General features: G+C 38.1%; 1 protein-coding gene across 2 annotated transcripts in view; it reads right to left on the bottom strand.

Moving 5' to 3' along the window:
• Positions 1 to 7,665: 7,665 nt before the first annotated feature.
• The window catches only part of ccser2a (coiled-coil serine-rich protein 2a), a 53,945-nt gene continuing 36,160 nt past the window's right edge, over positions 7,666 to 25,450 (bottom strand). Inside the window, exons 9-11 of one of the 2 annotated variants that reach the window (XM_055029907.1) lie at positions 24,879 to 25,022; positions 14,761 to 14,845; positions 8,949 to 9,143 (exon numbers count right to left, since the gene is read on the bottom strand). In XM_055029907.1, the coding sequence (XP_054885882.1) occupies positions 9,052 to 9,143; positions 14,761 to 14,845; positions 24,879 to 25,022 (321 nt within the window). In that variant the 3' untranslated portion in view covers positions 8,949 to 9,051. Of the gene's footprint in view, positions 9,144 to 14,760; positions 14,846 to 24,878; positions 25,023 to 25,450 lie in introns of both variants that reach the window. The other variant, XM_055029906.1, reaches the window with a different exon arrangement.

Genomic DNA, 25,450 nt, shown 5'->3' with positions numbered 1-25,450 from the left:
ATTTCAATGTCTACTGAGCCGCTTTTCACCGATTCAACCTCAGGTAATGAAGCCGCCTAGAAATTATTCATGGACAGATACGAAGAGTTCTTGACTCTCAGGCAAAAATAATTTCATGCATAAATGATAAAATTGAATTCTTATTTGGATTTACCTGATGCTATTTTTTTTAAACGCATATGCGGGATCTTTTCAACAACCCTTTCTGGAATTAGTTTGAAGTTTTAGTTCCTTTCATGGTAAATTATGCTTCTCGTTTTACAGGAGGACTATGGCAGATGTGAACACAGGATGAATTCTGGTCCCAAGAGGACTGGTACATCACTATTGCTTTTTGCACCTGTGCTTCCCTGCAGAGAGCTGCAATGCGTTTCCTTAAAGAAAATAAGAAACGCACAAATGAATTTATGTTTTAGAGCAGTTATTATTTTTACCAGACAGCAAAAAAGTAAAACAAGGATTTGTACTTGAAAAAGATGGTAATATCTTTCTTTGAAATTTGGTTGTCAACTGTCAGAAAATATATATTTACATATATACAATATATAATTCTACTTTGAGTTATATATATGTGAAATAAAAGTCCCTCAGTGCCTGCCATCCTCTTACTATTCGTTTCTCAAATTGCCATACTAACGCAGAAATTACAGCTGAAGACGTTTTCAGCACTTTTGACCGCATATGAAAAAGACTTCCCTTCCCCTTTGAAAGGAAGCCCTTTTTCCCGTAATCTCCTATTTTTTTAATGACAGTGTCACTCTGCTCCTTGAGCTGGGCAGCAAATTGTTACCCAGCCATTGTAGTTGAAGAGAGAACTTCATTATTAAATGCACCACATGCAAGGTGTAAAGAGGCTGCAGGGACAGTAATGAAAAAGGATGAGTCATGCTACTTACTTTAATTTGAACTGTCAACATAAAAGAAAAAACAGTAACATAGTTATTGCCAAGCCTTCCTGTCATTCCCAGCTTCATGGTATCTTTAAATTGTGGTTTAATTTTTGAAACGTGAAGCAACCAGATCTTATTTGTGATTACAAATCATGGCTGGAAATGTCTACCAGGATGAATTTATTCACGGTGGTCACAAGAGCGGAGAGACGTTCAGGTCATCTTTGGGCATCTGTGTGGGCATTCATAGTATACTTCCATATGGAGTATAAATTTGGGTCTTTAATATATATTTTTTTCTCACTGCAAGATGTTAAGATATAACATTTGCCAGATTGCAGTTGGAAATTTACTCGGGTGCATACACCTTCATTTTGGATCACAGAGGGAAACGAGGGTCTGAGGAGTCAAGATGAAGGACTGAATGAGAAAAAATGGGCTAAGAACTCAAGAATGAGCTTTTTAAAGATAATTGTATGGAACAATCAATATAAAAAAAACATGACGAATGCAGGTATTTTACATGATCTATAACAAAATCTAATTTCATCTAAAAAAAACATGGATGGATGTGTGAAAAATGTTAAGGTATGTCACATTTTTAATCCGACAAAAAATATATAGATATAATAGAATACATTTCTAATGAGGGAAGTAATATATTATGGTATTGTACACACTTTAGGTTATTTCCATTAATTCATTGAAGTTGGGTTTTTTTCCACCACTTCTGCCATTAGATGAGTTTCTGTGAACTAATACAGAAATAAACTGACAAAGAAATTATCTCACAACACATCTGTTACAGAATCAAACTTTATTCAGAAAGAAATACCAGCAGCAGAGTAAAAAACACAGAATAAATTGAGACAGTGGTTTCTTGAAATCGGCAGGTTAATTTTTCTTTGAGTTTAATGACTTGTGTGCGTTCACCTGTGGCGTCTCGCCGATCCCGCAGCATCACATTTCTTTTTTACTCACACTTCTTCATCCATCTAAGACAAGCTGCTCACGTCAAAATAGCATTTTACCGAACCAGACATAAAATATGGAGAAAAAAAACAAAACAACCCTTTTCAATTTTTTTTTATTTATTTATAACTAGGTCATTGCTTTTATCTCATACAAAATCAAAACTGAAAAAAATCCGACTGAAATAAATGACAAATTTTGCCTACTTTCCATGTACAACTAGTGTAACATAAAGTGCTTCAGGTATATATATTTGTAGAAGCATAATATGCTATTTTTTTTCTATTTGCATAAACTGATGCTAAAGATTAAGTGCAACATTCTGCCTTTTTTTTTGTAGTATTGCACTCTGCACTGAATTGCAGCTGTAACAGCTGAGAGCAGCTGATATAGTAGATAATGCACAACAACCTTGCATAATATGGGAGAAAATACAGATCACTCCACTGTTGAACATTATCTGTAAACACTGCAAAACGTCTATTTGGTGATTCAGCTCTGAAGATTTTGATAAGACGAGCATTTGTCTGATGAATTTCACGATGTATGAGCAATAACACATTATGCAAATCATTATTGCTGCAAGAGCAGTAGGATGAGCACATTCATACTTTCACTATCAAACTTTGAGTTTTGTCTTAATCCTGTGAGCCAGTATGTTCTGTGAAATCAATCTCTCATTTTACCGAAAGAACAAAATGCCACGGTCATTTTTTCTTCGTTTTTTTGGATTTGTAAAGCATTACTTAATTCGAATAAAATATACCTTTGCAAAAACAACCCCCCATTTGTACATATGTCTGATGACATCCCGTAAGGCATAAAGGAAAAGATCAGTGTACATGTGTTTGTATTGCTTTTTGCGGTTTTCCCCTTTGACTTATAGCAAGATTGTTTTTTGCTTTTTGAGAGAAGTTTACAACCACAGCAAAATGTTTCAGAACACTGCAAGAGTTGGTTACATTTGCCAACAATAAAGCGCACGGAAGTGGTTTGTGAAGACGACCAGAGCAGACTGGAATGATCAGATTTTACTATTAACCAATCAGAAAAACTGAAATGTATCTGGCAATAATTGTCGTTGCCATTTGCTTTCACTTTGTGACCTAAAGCGGTAGCCATCGCTGCTTAAGTCAGGTAAAGCATGGAACGCACCCTTAGTAACGCAAATAACATTTAAATGCCTCACACCTCAAATCAATTATGTAAAAAGTAACCAGACATCCGTGAGTTCTCCCAAATGTGACTTTTATGAAATTATCGACATAACAAGCAGAATTTGCTGATTTTCCCCCCCTCATGATTCTTTTATTAAAAGTAAGAAACCCTTGCTTCATTACCCAGCTGTGGTTTTTAATTGTAATTATATTGTTGGTTAGTAATTTAAAAAACACACAGCAGGATAGTAAAGATGATCAAGTGCTGTTCAGGTGGCAATCGAATAACTGCCTCTTAAAATCAGAAGAGCCATTTAATCTTTCCCTCCTGGTCCTGAGCGGATGAGGGGGTAGTAAAAAAAAAAACTGCAAGCCTCGTGGTTGATAGTTTTTATAACATCCTTCAAATCAAACATTAAAAAGAATCTCTTTATTTCTATAAGAAATTTCTAGTTTCATTTGGATAAAGTCCTGTTTTTTTTTTTTTTTATATTTGAAATGTTAATTGCATAATTGGCTATGAAATCAAAGTAAAAAGCTCAATGGTACTAAATTAAATTAAGTGCAGCGAGTGCAAGTACCTAATTTTATGTCCAGACTTTATATATCCATCTTTTTCATGCAGTAAAGACACCAAACATATCATACCACTTTGTATTGTTTGCGTTGCTTCGGTGTTATCCTGAAACATCAACAAATTTGCCATTTCCAAGTTCTGAGATGTCTCCTTATTGCTGTTTGTTGTTGCATGACAAAAACAAAAAAAAAACAAAAGGATCTTTAGAGACGCGTAAAAGCCCACAATAAAAATAATTAGCAGTGCACTCTTTTGTCATTAAGTGTAATATTGCAGAACCTTTTCTTTTTGCTTGTTTTTTTGCTCGGTAGCCTTGTAATTTGTTGGCCTTAAAACCACATCTCATATTCTAATTAATCAAATTTGGTGCTGCAGCTTTCTGGTTGTTGAGGTTTTGCTGCAGCGTAGCTAGCGAGACTGATTGGCCTGATTGCTGAATTGAGCACAGTCATTGATTTGGAGATTGGGACAACAGAACGACACAAGCCCATTTCACTTGGCATGGGTAAGCCTTGGAAAACACATCCTCTCTTCCTCTCTCTCTCTTTCTGTTATGGACACATGCAAATGCTGGCAGCCAGAAGTGTCTGGAGATGCATATATACAAACTTGAGTAAACATAACAAGCTGCACTGATCTCCTATTTGGCATCGCTGGGCGACCCAGCTGAGGGGATCAGGCTACTCTCTTACCCCAATGCAGTTAATATCCTGAGCATTTTGTTTACCTGCCCACAACATTTAGCCCATCAACATCATCCATCACAGCATCTCATCCCTTTCCTTTTTGTTGTTTCACGCTGTGCGTCTTATTTTCCTTTTTTTTTTTTGTTCTCCATCTCTGTTTCCGATTTCATTTGGAAAAAAAAAAGATGTTTTTCTTGGCTTCAAAGAGCCCTGTCGACCGCTTGGCTGGTTTGGCACAATGTCGAGCCTTCCAACAGGTAAACATGCTTTGTTTGCTGTACAAATTCTCACTGTCACTCACACCCATAAATAAATATTTCATCTGATCTGCAGCAGGAGCAGTTTGAACTAAATGAACTCATTTATGTCTCTTGCCAAAAGTATTCGCTCCGCTTGAACTTTTCCAAGACTTTGTCAGGACACAGAACATTCTGTCCACTTAAAATGACAGGCAGATGTTCCCGAGAAGCCCACAGTTACTCTGGAGGAGCTGCAGACTTGAATTTATTACGTGTGCCCTCCACAAGTTTGGCCTTAAAAAAAAAAAAAAAAAAATATATATATATATATATATATATATATATATATATATATATATATATATATATATATATATATATATATATATATATATGTATATATATATTATATATATATATAAAAAGAAGACGTCAAAAATCTTGTTTGCTAATTGCAGCTACTAGTTGATTCTACAAAACTCAGCGCGTCTCTCACATGAACTCCCACTAAGAATATTAAAGACGGCGCCACAAAATGTGAAGACGTTCCAAGGGTGCACGTGCACCGTGTGGTAGTCGTGAGAAAAGATGCGTGCGTTTCCTCCGACTGTCCTCTCTCTCTCTCCTTGAGTTTAGCAAACAACACTTCCTGTACACGTGCGTCTCTGCATCTCGCTTAACAACGCTGTGTGCGCGCGCGCGCGTGGGCCTGTCTCACTTCGTCTGCGCGGGGTGCATTATTGGACGCAGTCGACCGGACACCGCCAGAGGCGTACAGCGAGCGGTCACGCGGCGTGACAGAGAAGAGAGCAGCGTCGCTGTCAGAAGGCCTTTTTAACACACTGCTGCGCTCCATTCGGGGACACTTCACGAGCGTTTGACTGCGGAAAGGACTCTGCGAAGGGATGATAAACACAGCTCTCCAAAAACACCCGCAGAGAGACCGCAGAAGCCCCAGAGGCTGGCTACCTGAACACACACCGCGAATACCTTTGATCCATCCAAAGAGATGTGCGAAGAGGAAAAAGGAGGACAAATAACTGCTTGGATCCTCCAAAGGATGTAAAGATAGAGTAAGACAGCAGCTTTACTTTACTTTTTTTTATTAATTCCTGTTAAACTGCTGTGCAGGATTAGGGTTGGCAGAAATATGTTTTGATATCATGCCACCATATCGTGGGGCCCTGAATGAAAATATTGCTTTTTTATCATTATTATTTAGAATCATGTTTGTTTGTTTTGGTTTTGCAACACCACTGACCCTGTTTCAGCATGTGAAACATTGAGCAGCTGTCAACAAGTCTGCTCTGACCAGGGAGCAGGTTTTGATCAGGTGCAGCCCTCACCCTAGTTGTGACAAATAAACAGTATTAAGGTGAGTGTTTTTTTTTTGTTGTTTTGTTTTGTTTTGTTTTTTTCTGAAAAATGTCAATTTGTTTTCTTTGAGAAACAAGAAATGCATTTTAAATACAACAAGGACCTCAAAATATTGGAAAAACATGTCAATGTTATTTTATTGTTGAATATTGGACACTAACTGAACTTATTAGCAGCATTGTATTTACTCTGCTCTTTCAAAACAACGGGTGCAGGCTTAAGTTTTCTGGTTAATTATAATATGCTAATTAACCAGCTAAATCCAAGAAGCCTTTTGCCATTGTGCACATATGACTGGAATTCAAAATAATGTACAGCTCTAATAAAAACAAAACGACTTTTTGCATAGTTTTCAACTAAATACATACATTTTGTTAACGTATCACGGAAGGAAATATATATATATATATATATATATATATATATATATATATATATATATATATATATATATATATATCATTATCAAAATATATTAAAACATTTTTTTTAATCACAAATAAAAAGATAATAATTATGCCCAATTTCATTTCAAAAGGAAGTCTTGATCCTCCGGATTTTGAACATTGATGGAGAGGTTACCACTCAGATGGCAAACTCATGCAGCTTAGAGCAAAACTAAATGCTAACCAAACAATCTGCATTCAGTGTACCTTTACAAGTAGATCGCTAAAATTCAAAAGTACCCTTCCTTGGTAAACAACTCAAGGCACATTTGTTTGTTTGTTGCCGTTGTTTTTCTCTCCATTAGCAGTTGCAATTAAGTCAATAAGAGTTCACTTTACAAGGTAGTAAAAGCTGAAGAAGTGCAAACTGCATACCAAAATAATGAGTTCTGCGATGATGCCCTGTGGTTTGGTTTACTTAAAACCATACCGGATGAGTGGTATTTTTTATTGGAGTTAAGCATTTCTGCGAATCGCATTTAACTCTCATTTGTAGTTCATTCTTCGTTCATTTTCATTTAAATCCTAATTCCTGGCTACTTTGCTGCCAGATTATAACCCCACATCACATGAACTCTCTCTTCCTGAGAGATATTTATTGGAGGCACATAACTGCAATACTTTATAGAAGACTATGACTAAAGTATAGAAAATTACTCAGTTGCCACAGCCGGTACAGAATGCACCCTATCCAGGTAGTAAGTGATGAATGATCGATATGAGACACAAGTTGTGTCTGAAAAACATGGTCATAAAAATAACTACAAAGTGTTCTCTGTTTATGCAGCATAGGTTGTTAAATTAAATAATTTTAAAGACACTTTTTTAAACTTTTATATTTCTGTATATAAACCAAATCTACTTGTTTTAAGTCACTGAAGATTACATTCGTTTTGAATCTTTTGCTGTGCTACTAAAGAAAACCAAATTTGATTCAGCCTTTGAATAATGGGAACAAATTGCTTGCAGCTTCCAATATTTAGGGGTTACACTGGGACACACCGTTATAAACTTTATTCATTACATTGCAATATCAACAGATTTGGTTCTGTTTTTGCCTTGTAGAACTAATTTTGGATATAAAAAAAAAAAAAAAAACTTTCTCAAAGTGACTCTATTCCAATGAAACTTATTTTCTTCTTAGTTTTTTCTATTTATGCTCACTCTCATGCCTTTAAGCGTAATTATACTGATGTGTTCTGTTACTTTGACCGGCACACCTTTATTGACACAGCTTCACTAACAGAGGCGTATTGTTTTGCTCTGCTCCTATATTTACATCATAAAGCATTTCAATGGAGGGTTCAACGACCCCTCAACGACCCCTTTTGCTAATATGTGCAGAGTTTGTAATGTTTACCCAAAAATATAAGCGCAATACAGTGAACTGAGCTACAATGATGCACACATCTGTGGTGGGGGAGCTGTTTTCCTTTGCTCTTCAAAGCCCTGCACACAAACAAACACGTTTACACATGCACATATTCTCTGTCCGGAAGTGACAAGCTTCAGAGGGCTTTGACAAATTAGCTTTTCAGTCTGCTGCTGTGCTTTTCACTTTTTCTTTCTCCTTCCTCCCCTTTTCATTTATTTGCTTATTTTTTTCAGACTCAAGTCTCACTTCTTGTTTTCGCTCTAGTTTCCCCCTGGGCCTTCTAAGGTACGGCAGAGGTCACAATCACATCGACTCTGTGTTTAAAAACCAAATGCACCTGTGTGTCAAAGGGCAAAGCTGTCTAAAGTTAACAGGTTCTGGAATTTTAAATGGGACATTAGCCAGAGGCTGTTGCAAAGAAAAACGCCAAAAAAAAAATAAAATGTCAAGTGCAAAGTGTGAAACTTGTTTCCTTCAGTATTCATTGACATGTGCAAAGCTAATGAAATTGACTTGTAATATAAAATCTATTCTGAAAGACACATCCTACGATGTAGTTTTGGCAGCCAATGTAAAAATTGCACCATTAGCAGTCACGGAACAAAACTACAGTCAACCCCTAATTATCGAGATAAGTCAAAGGAAAAGGAAAAAAAAAATCTAAAACTAATATGGCCTGGGGAGAAGAGGTTCAATTTCACTGACAATGTCATTTGCTTCCTTGGGGTATTATTTGGCTTTGGGAGGCAGGAGTGACTCAAAGGCATCCTGGCTGCCCCAAAGACTTTGAATGACACCTTCCCCAACTTTCCCTGCGAATTTCAGCGAGGCTCCGAAGTTCTGAGAGGCTGAAGAAGTGAAGATTGACTCAGCTTTGGAGTCTGCCCCCGGGGTTCGGCGTTAAAGCAAGGAAGGCCTCTCGTCGGAGGCGGCAGCTGCTTTGTCTGGTGAGCCGCAGGCCCCGAAGAACGGCCAGATTTCAGATTGGCCGAGCCGCCAACACCAACTGAATCCGACGTGAGTGAAGACGTCGGCTTGTGGACGCGAGGAGGCTGCAGCGTGCGAGGGCGAGCTGATCTCGGCGTGTCAGAGTTCTGTGCTGGCGCAGTGGGAGCTCTCCGCCCAAGCTGCGAAGCGGACGGAGGTGCTGACGCTGGACCGTCTGTGCCAGTTATTCCCCGTGGAGCACAGAAGCGGGGGCAGCGCAGGTTGGTCCTGGGCAGATGACTCAGCTTGTCAGAGCCACCCGCCCCTGACACATCTACTTCAATGGCTTCAAGAGGACGGTCATTATCTTTGCAAGTCGCTTCCTCTGATCTGCTCCGCGTGAGCTTACTGTGGCCCTCGGTGGGGGGAGTTTTTATTAGTCTTTCCTGGTGCGGCTGCTCGTTGAGATAGGGGTTGAAAGGCTGTAGCGTTCGAGGCTGCGGGAGAAAAGGGAAAAAGAATAAATAAATAAATACAAAAAGAGAGAAAACAGCAAATAGTCATTGTTTCAGAGCTGGTGCATTTGTGATCCCCATGGTAACCACACTGCTGAGTATTTTGCAGCTGTGAGTGAATTTTCAAATCAGAAAGGATACAAGCATTATGCCTTTTTCCCCACTTGTTTGTTTACTCTTCAAAATAAAGGCTGTTTTCTTTGAACGGCCCTTAACTGTTCCCAAAATGGGGAACAGCAACGACACGCAGGACAATTTAAAAACAAGCGAGGAAGAAGTTTTTCATGTTGTACTCTTTAGTTTTGGGTTCTGTTGAGCCATTTTCCGTGTGGGGTTGTTGAACCACCACACAATTAAACCAGAGATATCTTAGAGACAACAAATTCATAATAAATGGCCATATTTCCCTTTAGAAGCTTACAGTTTTAAACTGAAGCTAACTGTCTAAACCAGGACCAGTTTTGGTCCATATGATTTCTTCTTTCTTCTTCACATACTAGTCTTAAAAGAATGGTTTTTAAAAAACAATACAGTGGTTTTTCCACATTGTTCAGAACTTATAGAATTATCCATTTTACAGTAACAAATCTCAACATATCACATACCAACATAAAGTAACACCTTAAACATGCAAAAAGCAATATGTGGTGGAAAATAATGAACATCAAACGTAAACACTCCGTCTGCATTTTAAAACCTTGTGGTGGCAGCATCATGCTGTGGGGTCCCTCTTTTTTAGTTGAGTCAGGTAAGCTGCCCCATCTAAAGGAAAGTTGTAAGATGTTAAAATAACTGATCAACCTGTGGTGGGGTTTCTCCTTCCAGGATGACATCAAACCCATAAAATGAATAAAAAAAAACATATAGGTACAAATAGTGTAAGTTGAGTGGCAGATTATTAGCATAACCTTTATTGCTCTTGTTCAATTACTTGATTTAGAGAAAAAAAGTACATAAACATACAATAGCTGCAAGATCAGCTTGATTTTTTTATAGGTCAAAGCAGCATTTTTATGTGTAAGGATGGCCAAGTCAAAACCTAAAAAAAAAAAACTAAAAAACAAAATCGATAAGTCTTGAAAAGCATAGTTTAGAAATGCTTTCAGTTCTCCCTTGACTGAGATATTTTGCAATTAAGGGTGGCTAAAAATGTGCTATGCTGATAGCAATGTAGGCTAACAGTTGCAATGAAGGATGAATCTAGTGTTGAGATGGGACTATCCCAGAAAATTCTTGCCACACTTTTCAGATTTCGACTTAGAAAAAACACAAACTTGCGATCTTATTCTTTAATACTGGAATCTACTGCAATTAACCCCTACTCAAGAAAATAAACTACAAAAGCCAACCAAATACTGAAATCATACTGTTTTTTCCAATTATCGCACACATTTATTGCAACAAATATTGTGGTTCTACATATCTACCTTTTATGAAGATACAATAGTACAGACAGATATTATTTTATCACTTTAAATTCTGCTTTAACTTCCAAATGTGCAGTTGTAATTCCACAAAACAATTAAATTCAAGGGGCTGTATAACAAAGCAAACCAACTTCAACTTTTCATCATTTCCATTTCAGATTTATTCCAGAAAAAGTCGATTTGTGTTCTTATACTAAGTAGCGCGAAACATCAATACAGACACCTGATGCTGTTTCTAACATGAGCCGTTGAGTTTCACATACATCTGTTAACTCAGTGGTCGTCAGATTTTACCGCTGGATATCTGAGCATCTGGTCTTTTGGGACCTCTGTGCCTTGGCAGGATCTTGCAGTATTCAACCCAATTGAAACCATGAATAGCTACTAATGAGCCTGAATCCCATCTTAGCACAACTATGCTCCTCTGAGTAGACGGTAAGAGGATATATATATCTGCACTGGTCAGGTTTGCTGTGGTCATTTTCTGCTGTGGGCTGGGGTACAATCTTAGGCACCACAGCTCCATCTCCTGGTCCCTTGCCACACTGCAGCTTATTTTTGGACCAATTCTGCCAAGTGAAACTATTGTTTTCTTCTCAAAGACTTGCAACTCAAATTGTCTCAAGAATAAATGTTTGTGGTGCTTCTTGCAGAAGGGCTTTTATCTTTGCCATTCCACTATGTTACTAGTTTGTTTTTCCATATTCAGTGTCAGAGGGGAAGAATTATGGCTCTAATAATTCAAAAGACGAATCACAATTAGCAGGAGATGTCACCATGCACTTTGTTAATAAGCGACATGACCATAATCAACACAACTTTTATCCCATTTCATGTTTTGATCTCGTCTGCACTCACGCTGAGAAACTTTAAAAACCGACTTTATTCTACGTTTCATCTGGAGTTCATAACAAATCCGGTCTGAAAAGTCTATTAATGGAAGCACGTCAGTAACCTGGCACCTTTAATGGCATGTCATTAGCCCACACTGCACTGCGTATTTATACCTCCTCCTGGAGGGGGGAGAGGTGTGTGATGGCGACATGACATGCCTACAGGCTTGCAGCCAGTAATTATTTGCATCTACAGGTGTCTGCTTCAGATACTAATAATTTGCAGCAGTCACTCTGAGCTTTCTGATGCACTGTCATGCAGGTAAATATCTCAGCTTCTAATGATAGCTATCGCATTAACAGAAATTCACCCAAGTGCCAATTTGCGGCACCTGGAAGATGTCGTGGCCAACTGCGATTTTCTCGTCTGCAGCTTCAATCACCACGAGGAGTAAGCGAGTGACTGGAAAACAGCATGTAGGAAGGGGAATATATGGAGTGAGAAATTGTGAGAGTTTGCTGAAGGACATGATTGTAGCAAAAGCCTGGATGGTCTCATGGTACGTCAATATTGTGATGTACCACGCCGAAGGCTGGATCAGAGTTAAAAGAACAGAGAAGTTGTTTCATGCTTTACACAGAGGACTCCAGGTATGAAATGCATCTGCACCCATTAACACCTCAAATGGTAAAGCTGGAAAAAAAAAAAAAAAAAAAAGCATGCACAAGACTTAAAGTGATGGAATAAATGAACAAGACAAATCAAAGTTGAAAAGTTTTTTTGAAACCCACAACTCACATCTGGTGTGTATCACAAACATTTTCATACTCATGCTTGACCTTTTCATATTTTAGTCTCAACACAAACTTTAAAGATTTTTGAGGATTTCATTGGGTTTGGTTAAAATAATAGCGCGAGACTTTTTGAAGCGGAAGGAAAAAAATATGGCTTTCAAACGCGTTGCATGTTTTCATCCTTCGTCAATACTTCAGAGTCCTTGATGCAGCTACAGGTCTTATGGGGTCTGTCTCGAGCAGCTTTCCTCATCTACTGTACTTCTTTGTAAAGAAGTTAAAAAGTCTTGCAATTAGATTTAGATTTAGCCTACTCCAAGACATTGCGTAATGCAGGTTTTGTTTCTTATTACATTTTTGCAAAAAGGCTTTTTAAGCATTTATCATTTTCTCCCATGCGTATGCATTACTTTATGTTGGCATATCACAAACCTCAACCCCAGAAAAATCCGTCAAAGTTTGTGTTTGTGGCAAAATATGAATAACAAAGGTTTTGCAAGACACTGTAGCACTCTTTATTATCATCTACAAAATCAATGGAGAATTTATGCAAAGTGAAAGCTGAAAAACCAAAAACAAATCATGCCAACAGCTGTACAAGGACATGCTTCTGTCGTGCCCTCTGACGCCAAACTCCAGTGCGGTGTGTTGGTCTGAGGGAGCAGCATCTTCACATTAAATAAAGGGTTACTGTACCACGCTGTGTCAGTGAAGTAGTGCACTAGATGTTCCACTCCTAGCCCAAGGCGTTATGCAATGAGGAGGCAAAGGCAGAGGAGAACGAATGAGAGGTTCAATCACATTCAGATTTTTTGAGAGAGAGAAAGTGTAGACTTGAGAGGAGGATGGGGTTTTGAAGACAGGCAGCGTGGATAAAAATAGCTGCAGGTTAAAGAGAAAGAAGTACGTACTTATTTTATTTATTTAGTTTGATTTTTTTTTTTTTTTTACTGTGCTGGACATGTTTTTCCCAAAAGTAAAACAACAATTCAAAGCAAGGTCATATGTTAGGTGAAAAAGACAGTCTTGCAATGTCAAGTATAGTTAGGATTTGCCTAATTAACTTCGATGTCTAATTCTTTAATCTGAAAATAAAAACCTCCAGTGGCAAAATATCCTGTTGTTTTTTTTTTTTTTTTCTCACTGCTATTAGACTGGCAGCTAAAGGCACCTTCATTGAACACTGCTATATTTATGTATGTAAAAAATTGACATAACTTAATTGTGCTGAAATAAATCTATCTTGGCTACATTTTTTTCCATATTCCTTATCAATAGAAGGCTGAGTCCTGGGGAGACATAAAAAGAAAGCAGCGTGGATTGCTTTATTCGCATCTTTCTTTGTGTTTTTCAGTCACATATGTGCATTTTCAGACGGCTATTCACCTATTCTTATTGTTCTTTGCCTACCTTGTCTATCCACTAACACATCTCCACTACACTCAGAAAAACTTTGTTGTTATGCTCATGAAAGCTTTTGGTTGTGACAACAATCTCAACGTTTCTTCAGTCTTGTCATTTCTAATAAAGTCCTACAGGTTTACTTTCAGGTTTATGTTTATAGCAAAGAGTATGTTGTGTGTTTTGCTCTTCAAGGGCTGAATATACATTGCCTGATGATGAGCTGGGATTTTATTCATGGACATCACATATTGAAACTATGTGCTGCAATCTGGAGTAGACGTATTATCACTAAATTAATAACTACGTGAGTTGAACGTTGACAAAAAGACAAAAGAAAAAAAATCAAAAGCAGAGATGCACCAATTTGGATCTTACTTCTCATCTCCAGTAAAGTGTTCAGTTGTTGACTGATTTGTTCGAGATCTAGACTTTAAAAACGATTCAAAATATTTAGTTGCATTTCTGAAGGTTCTATTGTTTTAAAACAGAGAACAGAGACAAAGGAGAACAATCAAAGTTTAGCATATTTATCAGATAAATTGTTTAGTGCTGAAAAACATCAGTCTGTTGATAATCCCTCAAGAATGTGAATACTCCTTCCACAAACCTAGCTTGTTCCATGACAGAGTTTAAAAGCTCAGAAGGAAAAAAAGTGAGTAATTTTGGTCTGCTACGTTTAGCTGTCTCTCGCTCTCACAACCCGAGAGGTCTAGAGTTCTCTTTGAAAAATATTCTCACGTTTTTCCTCCGATCTTATTTTTGAACACCTCATCTGTACCAAAAATAGCTTGGTTGATTCTTCTTCACTCAGCAACAACAGTGGCCACACTGAAGATCACAGTTTTCACAAAGCAAAATAAAAACAACAAAAACAAAAAAAAAAATTGTTCCCTTAATATACACTATGCATCTTTCGCATTTATTTGTTTAGTTACCTGCTTATTCTTTTATATGTGCATCATTTTTTCCTGTTTTTAAATCATGTAATCTGGTTTGAGCAAAATTTGCCTGTAGCTGTGAAACACATCCCTTACGAACACAATAAATATGCAAATATGCTGAAAATCTGATTGATTTTTTTTAACACATATTTGTTATAGAATGTTAGAGAAGCGTCAGCAAAGAATGTTAGTAACTCACTGTGTCTGCGCTGGGGCATGCTGGTACGGATCAAGCCCTGCTGCTGTGCATGCCAAGGGGACAGCAAGGGGTTGGGCAGCACACCCTGTGCAGAGCAAAGACACAAAGGACAAAAGGTATGACATACCCAAGCACACGCGCACACACACGCACACCCCAAGTCCTGCTCAAAGAAGTAATTGACCCTTTGCGCAAGACATCATGCACTTCAGAAAGCTGCCCACTCTGCTTTTACAATCACCAATACAACCTGTGTGTGAATGAATTCCTGTAAAATTAGTCAAAAAACAGATGATAGCCTGAAATCACCTTTATTTAGTTGATTTGAAAATTGTCACAGGGTGCTGCGCAGTCTTGGGTGTATATGAGGATTTGCACCGAACACCTTTTACAAGGTAAAAAGATTAACATATAATTCATAAGAAAGATAGATTAGTGAGATGCAAATATTGCAATTTAGAGAAGGTACGCGTGTTTTATCATTGAGAAAAATGCCCCATCACACTTTTGTGTGATTTTATTTTATTTTTTCTGTTGTAAGGAGAAATGCTTTTTAGGACATATAAATGTGGCCTGATTTCAGAAAAAGAAAAGTCGCTTATTTGCTCAAATCAACAGACTACGAGAAGCTATGAGTCGGTTTCCAACACTTGGAAATACTATTGTCTGTGAACCCCACCCAGATGCGCTACATCCACAGACTAATTATTTTGACATGAACTGATAGAACTCATGGCTACAATGGCAAAAACAACTTGGGAAAACTTCACTTCTGACATCTGTCATGGCCCACAATGAGATTTGGGGACATAGTTGTAAAAGGTCGATGGTGAAACACAAAAACAAAGCGACATGCAAATCTTCATTCTGCCATGTAAAAAACGAGGCCACTTTAAAATTTAATTTCTTAGCATAATAATATGTTATTTGACCTTTTGTTTTTCTTTGCAGGGAATCACTAACACACACACACACACAAATATTTATGTAGGACATGTTCAAGTACAGGAAGAGTATATTTAATAAAACAATTTCTCTGCATTATTCTATATGGGCTGTATGTCCAAGAATAAAAAAAAAGACCAATAATAGCTTTTCACCCTCTCAATGACACCTTGCATCCTGATCACCTTGCATATCCTTCTTAGTAATGCAGGGATTTTGTTTCTTCACTATTCCTCTTATCGTAGCGTAACATATTTGCATCTTACCTATTGAGCTATAGCAATTGTGGCACACCACCAAAAATAGGTGCATTAGAAATGATGTGACAGTGGAGCCCTGACTCTGCATAATGCATGATGTGATGCATAGCGCTGAAGCTATGCGTGCGGTAATAAGCACAGCAGCAGCAGAAGGGACAGTCCAGTCATGGAGGCTGTTAATCTCTGGCTGTATCGACTAGAAAGGTTTTCTGTAACGACACAAATCAGTCCAGTCTGACTGGGCTTTACTGGCACGCATGGTTGCTGATCCCTAAAGTTTAGGCTTCTCTGCTTAAATCAGAGAGTTGTATATTTTTTTATGTTGAGATCGACTTTGCTTTTTGGATCCAAGAGAGGTGTTGGGATAATATTCAACGAGAAATAAATTCATTTATTCAATGATATAGTGGGGGGAAAAAAATGTTCTCTCAAGAGTCGAGATCGCATAAGATCTCAGCCAGGCTTCACTTCAAAGTGCATATGCATCCCCTGTGTTTGAAAATGTTTGCAGTGTACTCAGAACAGGGCTGTAAAGAGACAGAAACTAAACTGAGCCTTTCAGTGAGATGCACAAGGAGTGTTGTTGAATCAGTCATGTTTTCACTGTTTGCACATAACTTATCTGAAGCCTTTTTTTTGATAGATCCTCCAAATTGAGGTGATCATCTCATAAAGGGACAGAATACCATCCTGTCTAATTACTGAAGAAATGAAGTCTACAGCAATAACATAATGGCCATCTTTTTATGTTAAAACGGCCCTGACCTATTGAAGAATGTACTTCAGTAGATCCCTCAAAAGTGTCCTGTGGTATCTTGCACCAAGATATGAGCCGCATATTATTTAAGTCCAGTAAGCCGAGGTGGGGCCAACATGGATCGGAGACCTGAGCAGCACATCTCACCAATGCAAAAAAAATCTTTATTTTTCTCCATATTCAAACACTTTTCCAACTTGCAAAAAGGAAATGAGATGAAAGGGAAACCTTCATGAAGAACCAAGCAACAAATGTATGGCAAACACTTGGATACATGTCAAATTAAATCTTAGTAACTAGAACCATTGTCTGACTATACAAAAGCCTACCAAAATCGGGCTTAACATCATGACCACTTGCCAAATAGTGTGTTTTTCTCTCTCTTGATGTCAAAACAACCCTAACCATTGAGGTCTGGACTTTACGAGAGTCCTGAAAATGCTGATTCTGGCAAAATGTTATCAGCAGAAATAAAGCTGTAGCCAGTGGAACAACATGATTGTCCAGCACATCACACAACTATGCCATTGGGTTATAATGTTGGACATTTAAAGGCCAAGTCAACAGCTCAGACATGTTTAACTACTTAAACCTGTCTTTAATCATAGCAATAACATTTCTATGGTGTAAATGCTCTGTTATCAGGCTTTGGTAGGTAAAGTAAACTCCACATACATGATATGTTTCAAAGTTTTGAGAATATTGACCATCATGCTACCACCTGCATGCTTCCAGCAATGTAGTTTCAAAGCTTTTTTCTGAATTCATGTTGGGCAGATTTGAAAACAAATTACTGGCTTCTTGCTTTCTTCTCTTCTATGCAGAGAGCCACCTCTTAAAATAATGTTGTAAGACACAAACTATATGTTTGACACATCAACACAAAAATGGGTAAAAAAAAAAAAAAAGTTGTCATCTTCCTTGCAGGTACAGTCGACACCATTACGGAGGCCTCCCAGTGTGACTATTGTAGGAGGAGAATGTTTCTGTCCCAGGCTTTTATTAAACACCAACAACAGCTTCAGCAGGAGGTCCTGGCAGGAACTTCACTTCAAGGCTTCATTTGCAGAAGACCAGGCAATGAGAACAAAAGAGTAAGTTTGAGGGCTTATGAACAAATACTGACAGCATCGAGCACATTTTACAGAACTGTGCGGCAGCTCAGCCAGCTGTTACTTTTTCTTTTTTTACATTTCCCATCATTATAAATGCTTCCCGATGAAGGGCTGAGAGAGCATTGCAAGATTAGAGTGACAAAATGGGAACATTGAAGTTATTCTTTTGATATGCCATTAGTAAAATGCATCAGACCTTTGTGTGGCTGAGCCTTGACAGCACAGTTGAACTGGCATTGGCACAAAGGGGGCAACCTTAATAAATCCGGCTTTCCACCTTCCTTAACTTAGTGCCAGAACACCTACTGTATAGTTGAATTTGGCTGTCAAAATTCAAAGATTGTCCCGCAAATGTATTCTAACCCCATTTTTTTTGTAACATTACAAAAACAAACTGCAATCCATCAACTGTGAAGTAAGCAAAATAAGGAAAAATAATGCTTGTTTTTCCAACATTTTCATTAATAAATGATCAAACAGCATAAAGATCAAAGGACACAGCACAAAGGTCAGGGATGATTCTGAAGATACAATAAGGAGGGTCAGGCTATAAAAGAAAATTTCAAGACGGTTCGTGAGGACGGAAAGAATGTGAGATAACTGCAAATGTAACAAAACACAGATGTCCACCAACACTGACCAGCAGGGATAGCTTTCATCAGAGAAGAAGTTAAAGGACCCAGGGTGCTGTGGTGACGCAGGCATCGAGCGCAACCCACATAAGGAGGTCTTAGTCCTGGACGCGGCCTTTGCAGATTTGGTCCCTTACCTGATGAATCTGTGCTGCATGTCATCTCCTCCTCTCTCATTACCCACTTTCCTGTCTGACCACTCTCAGATAAAGGCCAGTAGAGCCAACAAAGTATTTAATTTAAAAAAATCAAACATTAAAAAGTCCATGGGAACTCCACACTACTAGCTGTGTACTTTCCAGCTTTCACGAAGTAGTGGTAAGCTATGTAGCATATATACAAAACTCTATGTGGCTGAAAACTATTTGTGTTAGTCACCCTCAATGAAGCTTTTCCACTCTGAAACATAGTGTTGGCAGCATCATGGTGCAGGGAGGCTTTTACAGAAGGTGGGTAAAGTTGATGCATGGAGCCAAATACAAACTCACAAGAAAAACTTAAAGCCTAACAGAAACAAGACCTGCAGTGGACTATGATCCAAGCAGGCAGAGCTACAATAATTTGATTCAGATCGAAGCACAATAATGTGTTAAAATGACAAAATGTGTTAAAATGACGGTTCATGTCTAGACGCTAAACTGCGGTGACATTAATTTCTAAAAATATGAGCTATTGTGAATTTTTTTGTTGTAAGCTGACAAATGTGAAAAAGTTGAACACATATTCACACTTTGGCAAGTGACCAGTAGAAAGCTAAAAGATTACCAGTTTTAATGTTCCAAACATGGTTTTGCAACAATATCGTTCAATTTCTGCAGTAAAGTACTGTAATCTGTGCAACACATAACTTGCCACTTAAAAATTGTCGGCAACTTAAATCAATACATGTAAATGTCTCCATGCAGTTGAATATTACACTGATAGCTTTAATTGATAATCTCAACCCATGCAAAGTCCATGAAGACATAACACAACAGGTGAAACAACATGTGAAATGTTTTACAGAACCAGCCCACCTGTTCAGTTTCCCCTTATATAAGGATTACACTTGACAAAAAAAAAGGGAAAAGAAAAAGAAAAACAGCACAAAGACAGCCTCCAGCTGCCACCTCCAGTGTTTAATCTATGTCTGCAGCAGATTGTTGTCTTGGTGTTTTACGTCCCTTACTCTCACTTTTAAGATGTGTTAGTCAGCCTCTTGTGTTCCTTAAGCGGATAGTGTGAAAGTAGGACAGGAATTAAAAAGCCAAGTTAAAGTTCCCATTCGTTGTCTATCATATACCTACTTCCTTGACAGCACACTGTCTCCAACAGCCTTATTCTGCTTGTTTGGCTCCTCTAATCCACCGAGCTTTACTCATCAGGCTATTATTAATACTTAGGTCTGACCACAGTGACTCACTTCACTGACTTGAGCAATTAAATCCTCACCTATCAAACGGCGAGCACGCACAAGGCAGGGTGCATTTGTGGCCGTCTGTCTGCAAATGCGAGAGCAGAAATAACAACAGGATCCGGAAGGGGAGAACCTTCCACCTATAGCTAAACACTGATCATTTTCCACACTTTTCTCAGTGCCGGTGACGAACAAAAATTGATCCAATTACGGCGAAAGTTAAGAATTCGAGAGGGGAAACAATCTCAGGCAAAAATGGGGAGACGCACAGACAAGAGGAGAAATCACTGAAGCAAGCGAGCCACAGAGAGAGGGAGCATAAGTGACAAAAAGACGACAGTGGGGAAGCTCTGAGAAGAGAGGAGGATGTTTGAGAAGCAAAGAGGGAGTAGGAGGGTGGCTGTAATTATCCTCTCTGTCTGCCACTGATGTAACACTGCTTATTCTGCTGCCTTTTGTTTCATTGTGGCTGCTCATCTGCATCTTTGTTTATCTGGGTTATAAGCAAGGTCGTATCTCCAGTTCTCATTCAGCTGAACTCATTGTTCAGTCACATTCACCGGGCGTGCTCCCCACTCAAGCACAAGAGACGCGTGCGTGTGTGTGTGTGTGCCACATCCTGCTCTTGTACTTACACACAGGCCAAAGAAACGTGGGCAGACAAACACAAAGCTGTGTGGCCTTTCCATTGTGGCAATGACTAAAAATGATACCCACCCAGGTTTTAGTCGCTGCAGAAGAAAGAGACAGGAGGGAAAGTATTTTTTATGTTTTATTTTTTGTGCTGCTGTGATTCCTCCAGGGAGCTGCTTGCACAGATTATTGCTCTCCAAGAGACATATAAGTGGTTTCTAATGTGACGCATGAGCTCCAACAAGCTTGACTAATATTGTGCGCATCTTGTACATTGACATACAACTCTTTCCATGTTAGTATCTTTTCTTTTCTCCCAGTATTTCTTGCAAGAAAGCAACTTAAATTGCATGCAGATGATCATAAAATGCTGCATTGCATGTTTCCTAACATCTGTGGCCAGTCCCTCAAATAGAATATAAAACCAGAAAGTAATCCATTTCTCTAACTTGATTCAAAACATGAAACTCATACTATATGGATTCCTTTGATGCAAACTGAAGTAGTGTAGGAATTGACTTATGTTAATTTTTATTGCAACTTAGAATTTATGAATACCCAAAATTCAGTTTCTCAGAAAATTTTAATTTTATGTAAGACTCCCCACGGACGTTTAGAGACCTTTACAGATTCTGAAAGTGTGAAGTCTAAGCTTTGTAATGATTTCAACCACCTAGAGGAAAAAATGTGGCCGTTTGAATTTTGGCACTTTGAAAATTAGATTAATGAGAAAACAGGCCTCAAAGTTCCACCCGATGAGTGACTCGGGGGTGTTAACAAAGGCCGCTGATGTACAGTAATTTGCAATATTATTGCCTGAGGTGCACCCTGCACTGACCATCAATGAATACTGGAGAGGTGTGCAGACAACAATGAGATTTGTCTGGCTCATCTAGTTATAAATATGTATCTTTAAGCATTTTCCACTTTTGTTCCACTTTTCAACATGGCTGTGAGCTTCTGTCTCGTTTGCTTTTGCCATGGTGTCATCTGTGAACCCCGTGCTTTCATCAACTTGACAGTTCTCCACCTGACTGTAATCGAGACTATCCAAAAAGAGGGAAAGCCACAACAAATGAATGCTAAAGAAGAGGGCTATGTTCAAACCTGCGAATGGGAAGTACATAAATAAATTACTCAAGCCGAAGGGACAGCCACAGCCGACTGCGAAACAAAGCCCATTCAAGACTTTTGGGGGATATTCACAAGTCTTGGACGGTTGTCAGAGAAATGACTCAACAACTTTCACAGAGTTAACCCGCTCCTAAATAAAAGACTTCTGAAAAACTCACGAGTGCCATCTGGATTGAGGAGAAAAAAGGACTTGACTATTGTTCCTCCTTTTAGAAAAAGGTAATCCAGAGTCTGGAGGAAAAGTGAAGAAGCCAACGAATCCAAGCAGCTTGAGGTCTAGTGCGAGGTCTTCATGTTATGGGCTATGTTAGCTTATAGTGCTTCCAGTGTGCTTGTTATATTGTTGAAAAGGCATGTAAACAATGTCTAAATGGCTATGAGTCTTCTAAGTTTAAATTGGTATGTACTTGCTTCGACAGCTTTCTCTGCAAGATTTCAGAAATGTATTAGAAGCCTAAATAAAAGCCTGTTTCAGCTGATATTGACAAGAATATTCTATACAGCAGAGTGAGCTGGACAAAAACCCAGAAACACTTAATTACTCACACATGGTCTCTTAAAGATGAGCTGTACAACTGCATAATTCAAGGCGCACAAATAACACCAAGATACAGGGCTTTTGAGTTCTATTGTCGTCTCGCTAGACAAATTTAATGACTACTCTATTTTAAATAGAAATTAAACACCTCTCCTTGTCTGCCTCTGTGGCATTCTGTCAGTCCTGGGACATTTGTGTGTTTTGAAAAAATAAATAAATAAAAAACCTGCTGCTGCATAAAAGTATGCAGTTCTGTTAGAAATTACAATTCTGGCTAAACACTTGACATGTTACTTTCATGGAAATGAACTGAACTATGTGGAAATATCAGCTAACATATTAAAACATACAGGTGACCTGTCTTGTTGTCAAGACCATTCGAAGGCATCTGCTTGTAATGTATTTACATGTATGTTTCCCTGCCACCAAATTACCATTTCTCCTGCAGAACCAAACACCTCTCTCTCCAGGAGAGCAGTGGAGGCTGTGAAAAACCGTTTAGGAAGAGTCAACAAAGAGCCTGAGGTGCACCAAGCCTCTAAATTCTCCAGATATCCATCGGGCCCAGATAATATCAATGGAAAGGGAGCGCAATTTACAGAGACCCCATGACACAAGATACAGAGGCAAAAGGATTTACTGCAAAGATGCCAGTTGAATTCAGGGATTCCAGAAATCTCAGTGTGCATTTGAACCTCTCAACACTGATAGGACAGATACAGACATGTACAACACAGCTGACAACTCTATGGGTAAATAAAGGTACAAAATAACACCACATTTAATTGGAATAATATACTCTCACTTTCAAAAAATGTTGAAAAAAAAAAAGTAACCTAATTTTTCTGTATTACACCAAAATCTTTACTGGCAAATTTATTGGCACTGTTGGTCAATCTTAGTTTTGCTTGACTGAAGAACATGATTCATAACTTCATAACTTTTTTCTATAATTTTTTAAAGTCTCAGTAGCATTAAACAGTCCTTACTGGTTTAATCTTGCTACATATGAGCAGAAAATTGTTTTTTTTTTATATATATATTAATTCCTCCCAAGCAACTGGACTCTGTGGCAATTTTCAAAAATGACAGACTCTTCATATTTTGTTTATCATCCTGCTTGATGTCTGTACTGAACGTTAAATGAGATTTGTTTCACACCATTTTCAAATTAAAGGGTAACTGAAAATTACCCAGTTACAAAAGCAGTACTTTGTAGGAATTGTGACTAATTATGAAATGTCAGTTTAAATAAAATACACATGAGGTGCATTTATTTTTAAAGGGAATGCTAAGCGAACACATAATTCCACCTCAAGTGTTTTTGTTCAATTCTTTTTTTCACTTCTTCATTTAACTCCCATTGAGAGTTTAATTTTTTTCCTTAATGCTGCACTGTGAGATTATGCCTGATAGAAAAATAATTTTAGTTTTAGGTCTATGATTAAAGTGCAAATGCATAAACAAGATACTGGTCTTTTATTTCCTCTTTTTTTTTTTTTAACATGGCATTCAACATCGTACAAAAGCAAAACGAGAAGCCAAAAAAAAATTTGGTTTTGCAAAGTAAAAAAAAAAAAAGTTGTTAAATAATATCAAAACGAGTTCAGTTCTGGGAGGAATACCGAAGCCAATATTGATTCTGATATTTGTGAAATGCAGAGACCTGGTACAGATCACCTATTACTGCTTGTTTTTAGTCAGTAGTCTCTTTTCTTTTTACTTGCTGCAACATTCCAAAAGGTTTTTCTTTTCAAAGCAGTAGTAAGCTTTGGCAAAGAACATGTTGAATACGTTTTGTGTTTTATTGAGTCGCGCAGGTCAGACACAAATGCTCTCACGACAGAGATGATTATCATTGAGCATAGAGCCCTGCTTTAATAGTTGCCATGGAAACTTTTAAGCCATAATCCTCTATTGCTATCAAGATTACTTTGTAATGTAGATGGTTATATAGCTTGTGTCTACATGTAGTAAATCAAGACATAGATTTTCCCACCTCAGAGAATAGCTCTAATAGTGCATTGCAATGAAAAAAACAAATAAGGTAATTTTCCCTTTTAAATCATTATTGTCCTTAAATATAAAATGTAAACATAACATGGTTCTGTGTTAGCTGTGTACTGTTTGCTAATCATGCTGCATGTGGCTCTCATGCTGCAAAATCAATAACTGGCTGAAACCCCGTGAGCCGCTGAGCGAAACACTGCAAACGGAAAACACGTACATAAACATTTTTTTCTGGTTTCCCTCTAATGCCATTCCAATGTTCCCCGCTGTCTTTGTTTATCACTCAAACATTAACATTGCACCTCAAGTTGAACTGGATCTGGATGTCTTTACAGTAAGAGACACTGTGCCAAACAAACAGACAGTTTAATAAACAGGGGAGGGGAGACCCAGCACAGTGATTTACCTCCCTGGCAGCTCTTTCCAGTGGTGGGTGACTGGAGAGGCACTCAACTGATTAACGCGCTGCATGGTTGCAGTCAGTCACCAGTTTGCTTACCACTGTAAATTGGAGGGGAGATGCTTTTTCTTTTTTTTTTTTTTTTACATAATAATTTGTTGATAATAATTGCAGCAGTGTTTTCAAATACTTGCTAAAATAGCATTTATTGAGCCTTTATCCACACGAAGCGACTTAATTTTGTTTCAAATTCAACTTTCCGCGATGAAGAATTAAACTGAACAATAGTTGGACTTACAGATTGGCTCGGCGTTCTCCAATACGTCTGGGTAGCTTTGTTGTACTGCTGCATCCGTGTGTCCGTCTGTCTTTCGTTGTGTTGTAATGAAGTGGACGTCCTCCGATGGCGGCACTGACATCTAACTTGCTGACCTTCATTGGGCTAAAACGCAGGGAGGAAAATAAAGAAAGTTGTGCTCAAATTGTAAAAGACTAGAAACATGATACACTTTGGTTTATACTAATATACAAAGGTTCTAAAGTATGCATTCAGACTGAAATGTATAAATGCATGTCAATGTCATGTGGCAAGTGGCACTGAAGGTACATGCTTTGTAGTTATAAGTGTGTACTGGCATGATTCTGGTTCAATTTTTCAACATCCGTCTACTATCAAAACATAAAGTCTGGCATCAAGGATATTCCACACATCTTTATCTTAAAACTATTTCTTAGGTTATCGTCTTGTTGAAAAACTCTGCTGTGTCCAATTTTGATCAATCTAGCAGTTGCTTTGAGTTGAAAAATATTGAATTTCCTGATCTTGCTGCTGCCATTTCCATGCCTGAGTGTTGGTACAGTTTCCTTAGG

This window comes from Poeciliopsis prolifica, unplaced genomic scaffold (assembly GCF_027474105.1).
Source record: "Poeciliopsis prolifica strain line A6 unplaced genomic scaffold, Auburn_PproV2 SCAFFOLD005, whole genome shotgun sequence".
NCBI lineage: Eukaryota > Metazoa > Chordata > Actinopteri > Cyprinodontiformes > Poeciliidae > Poeciliopsis > Poeciliopsis prolifica.
Note: the sequence above shows the minus strand (reverse complement) of the source record. Positions and strands in the feature narration are given on the sequence as shown.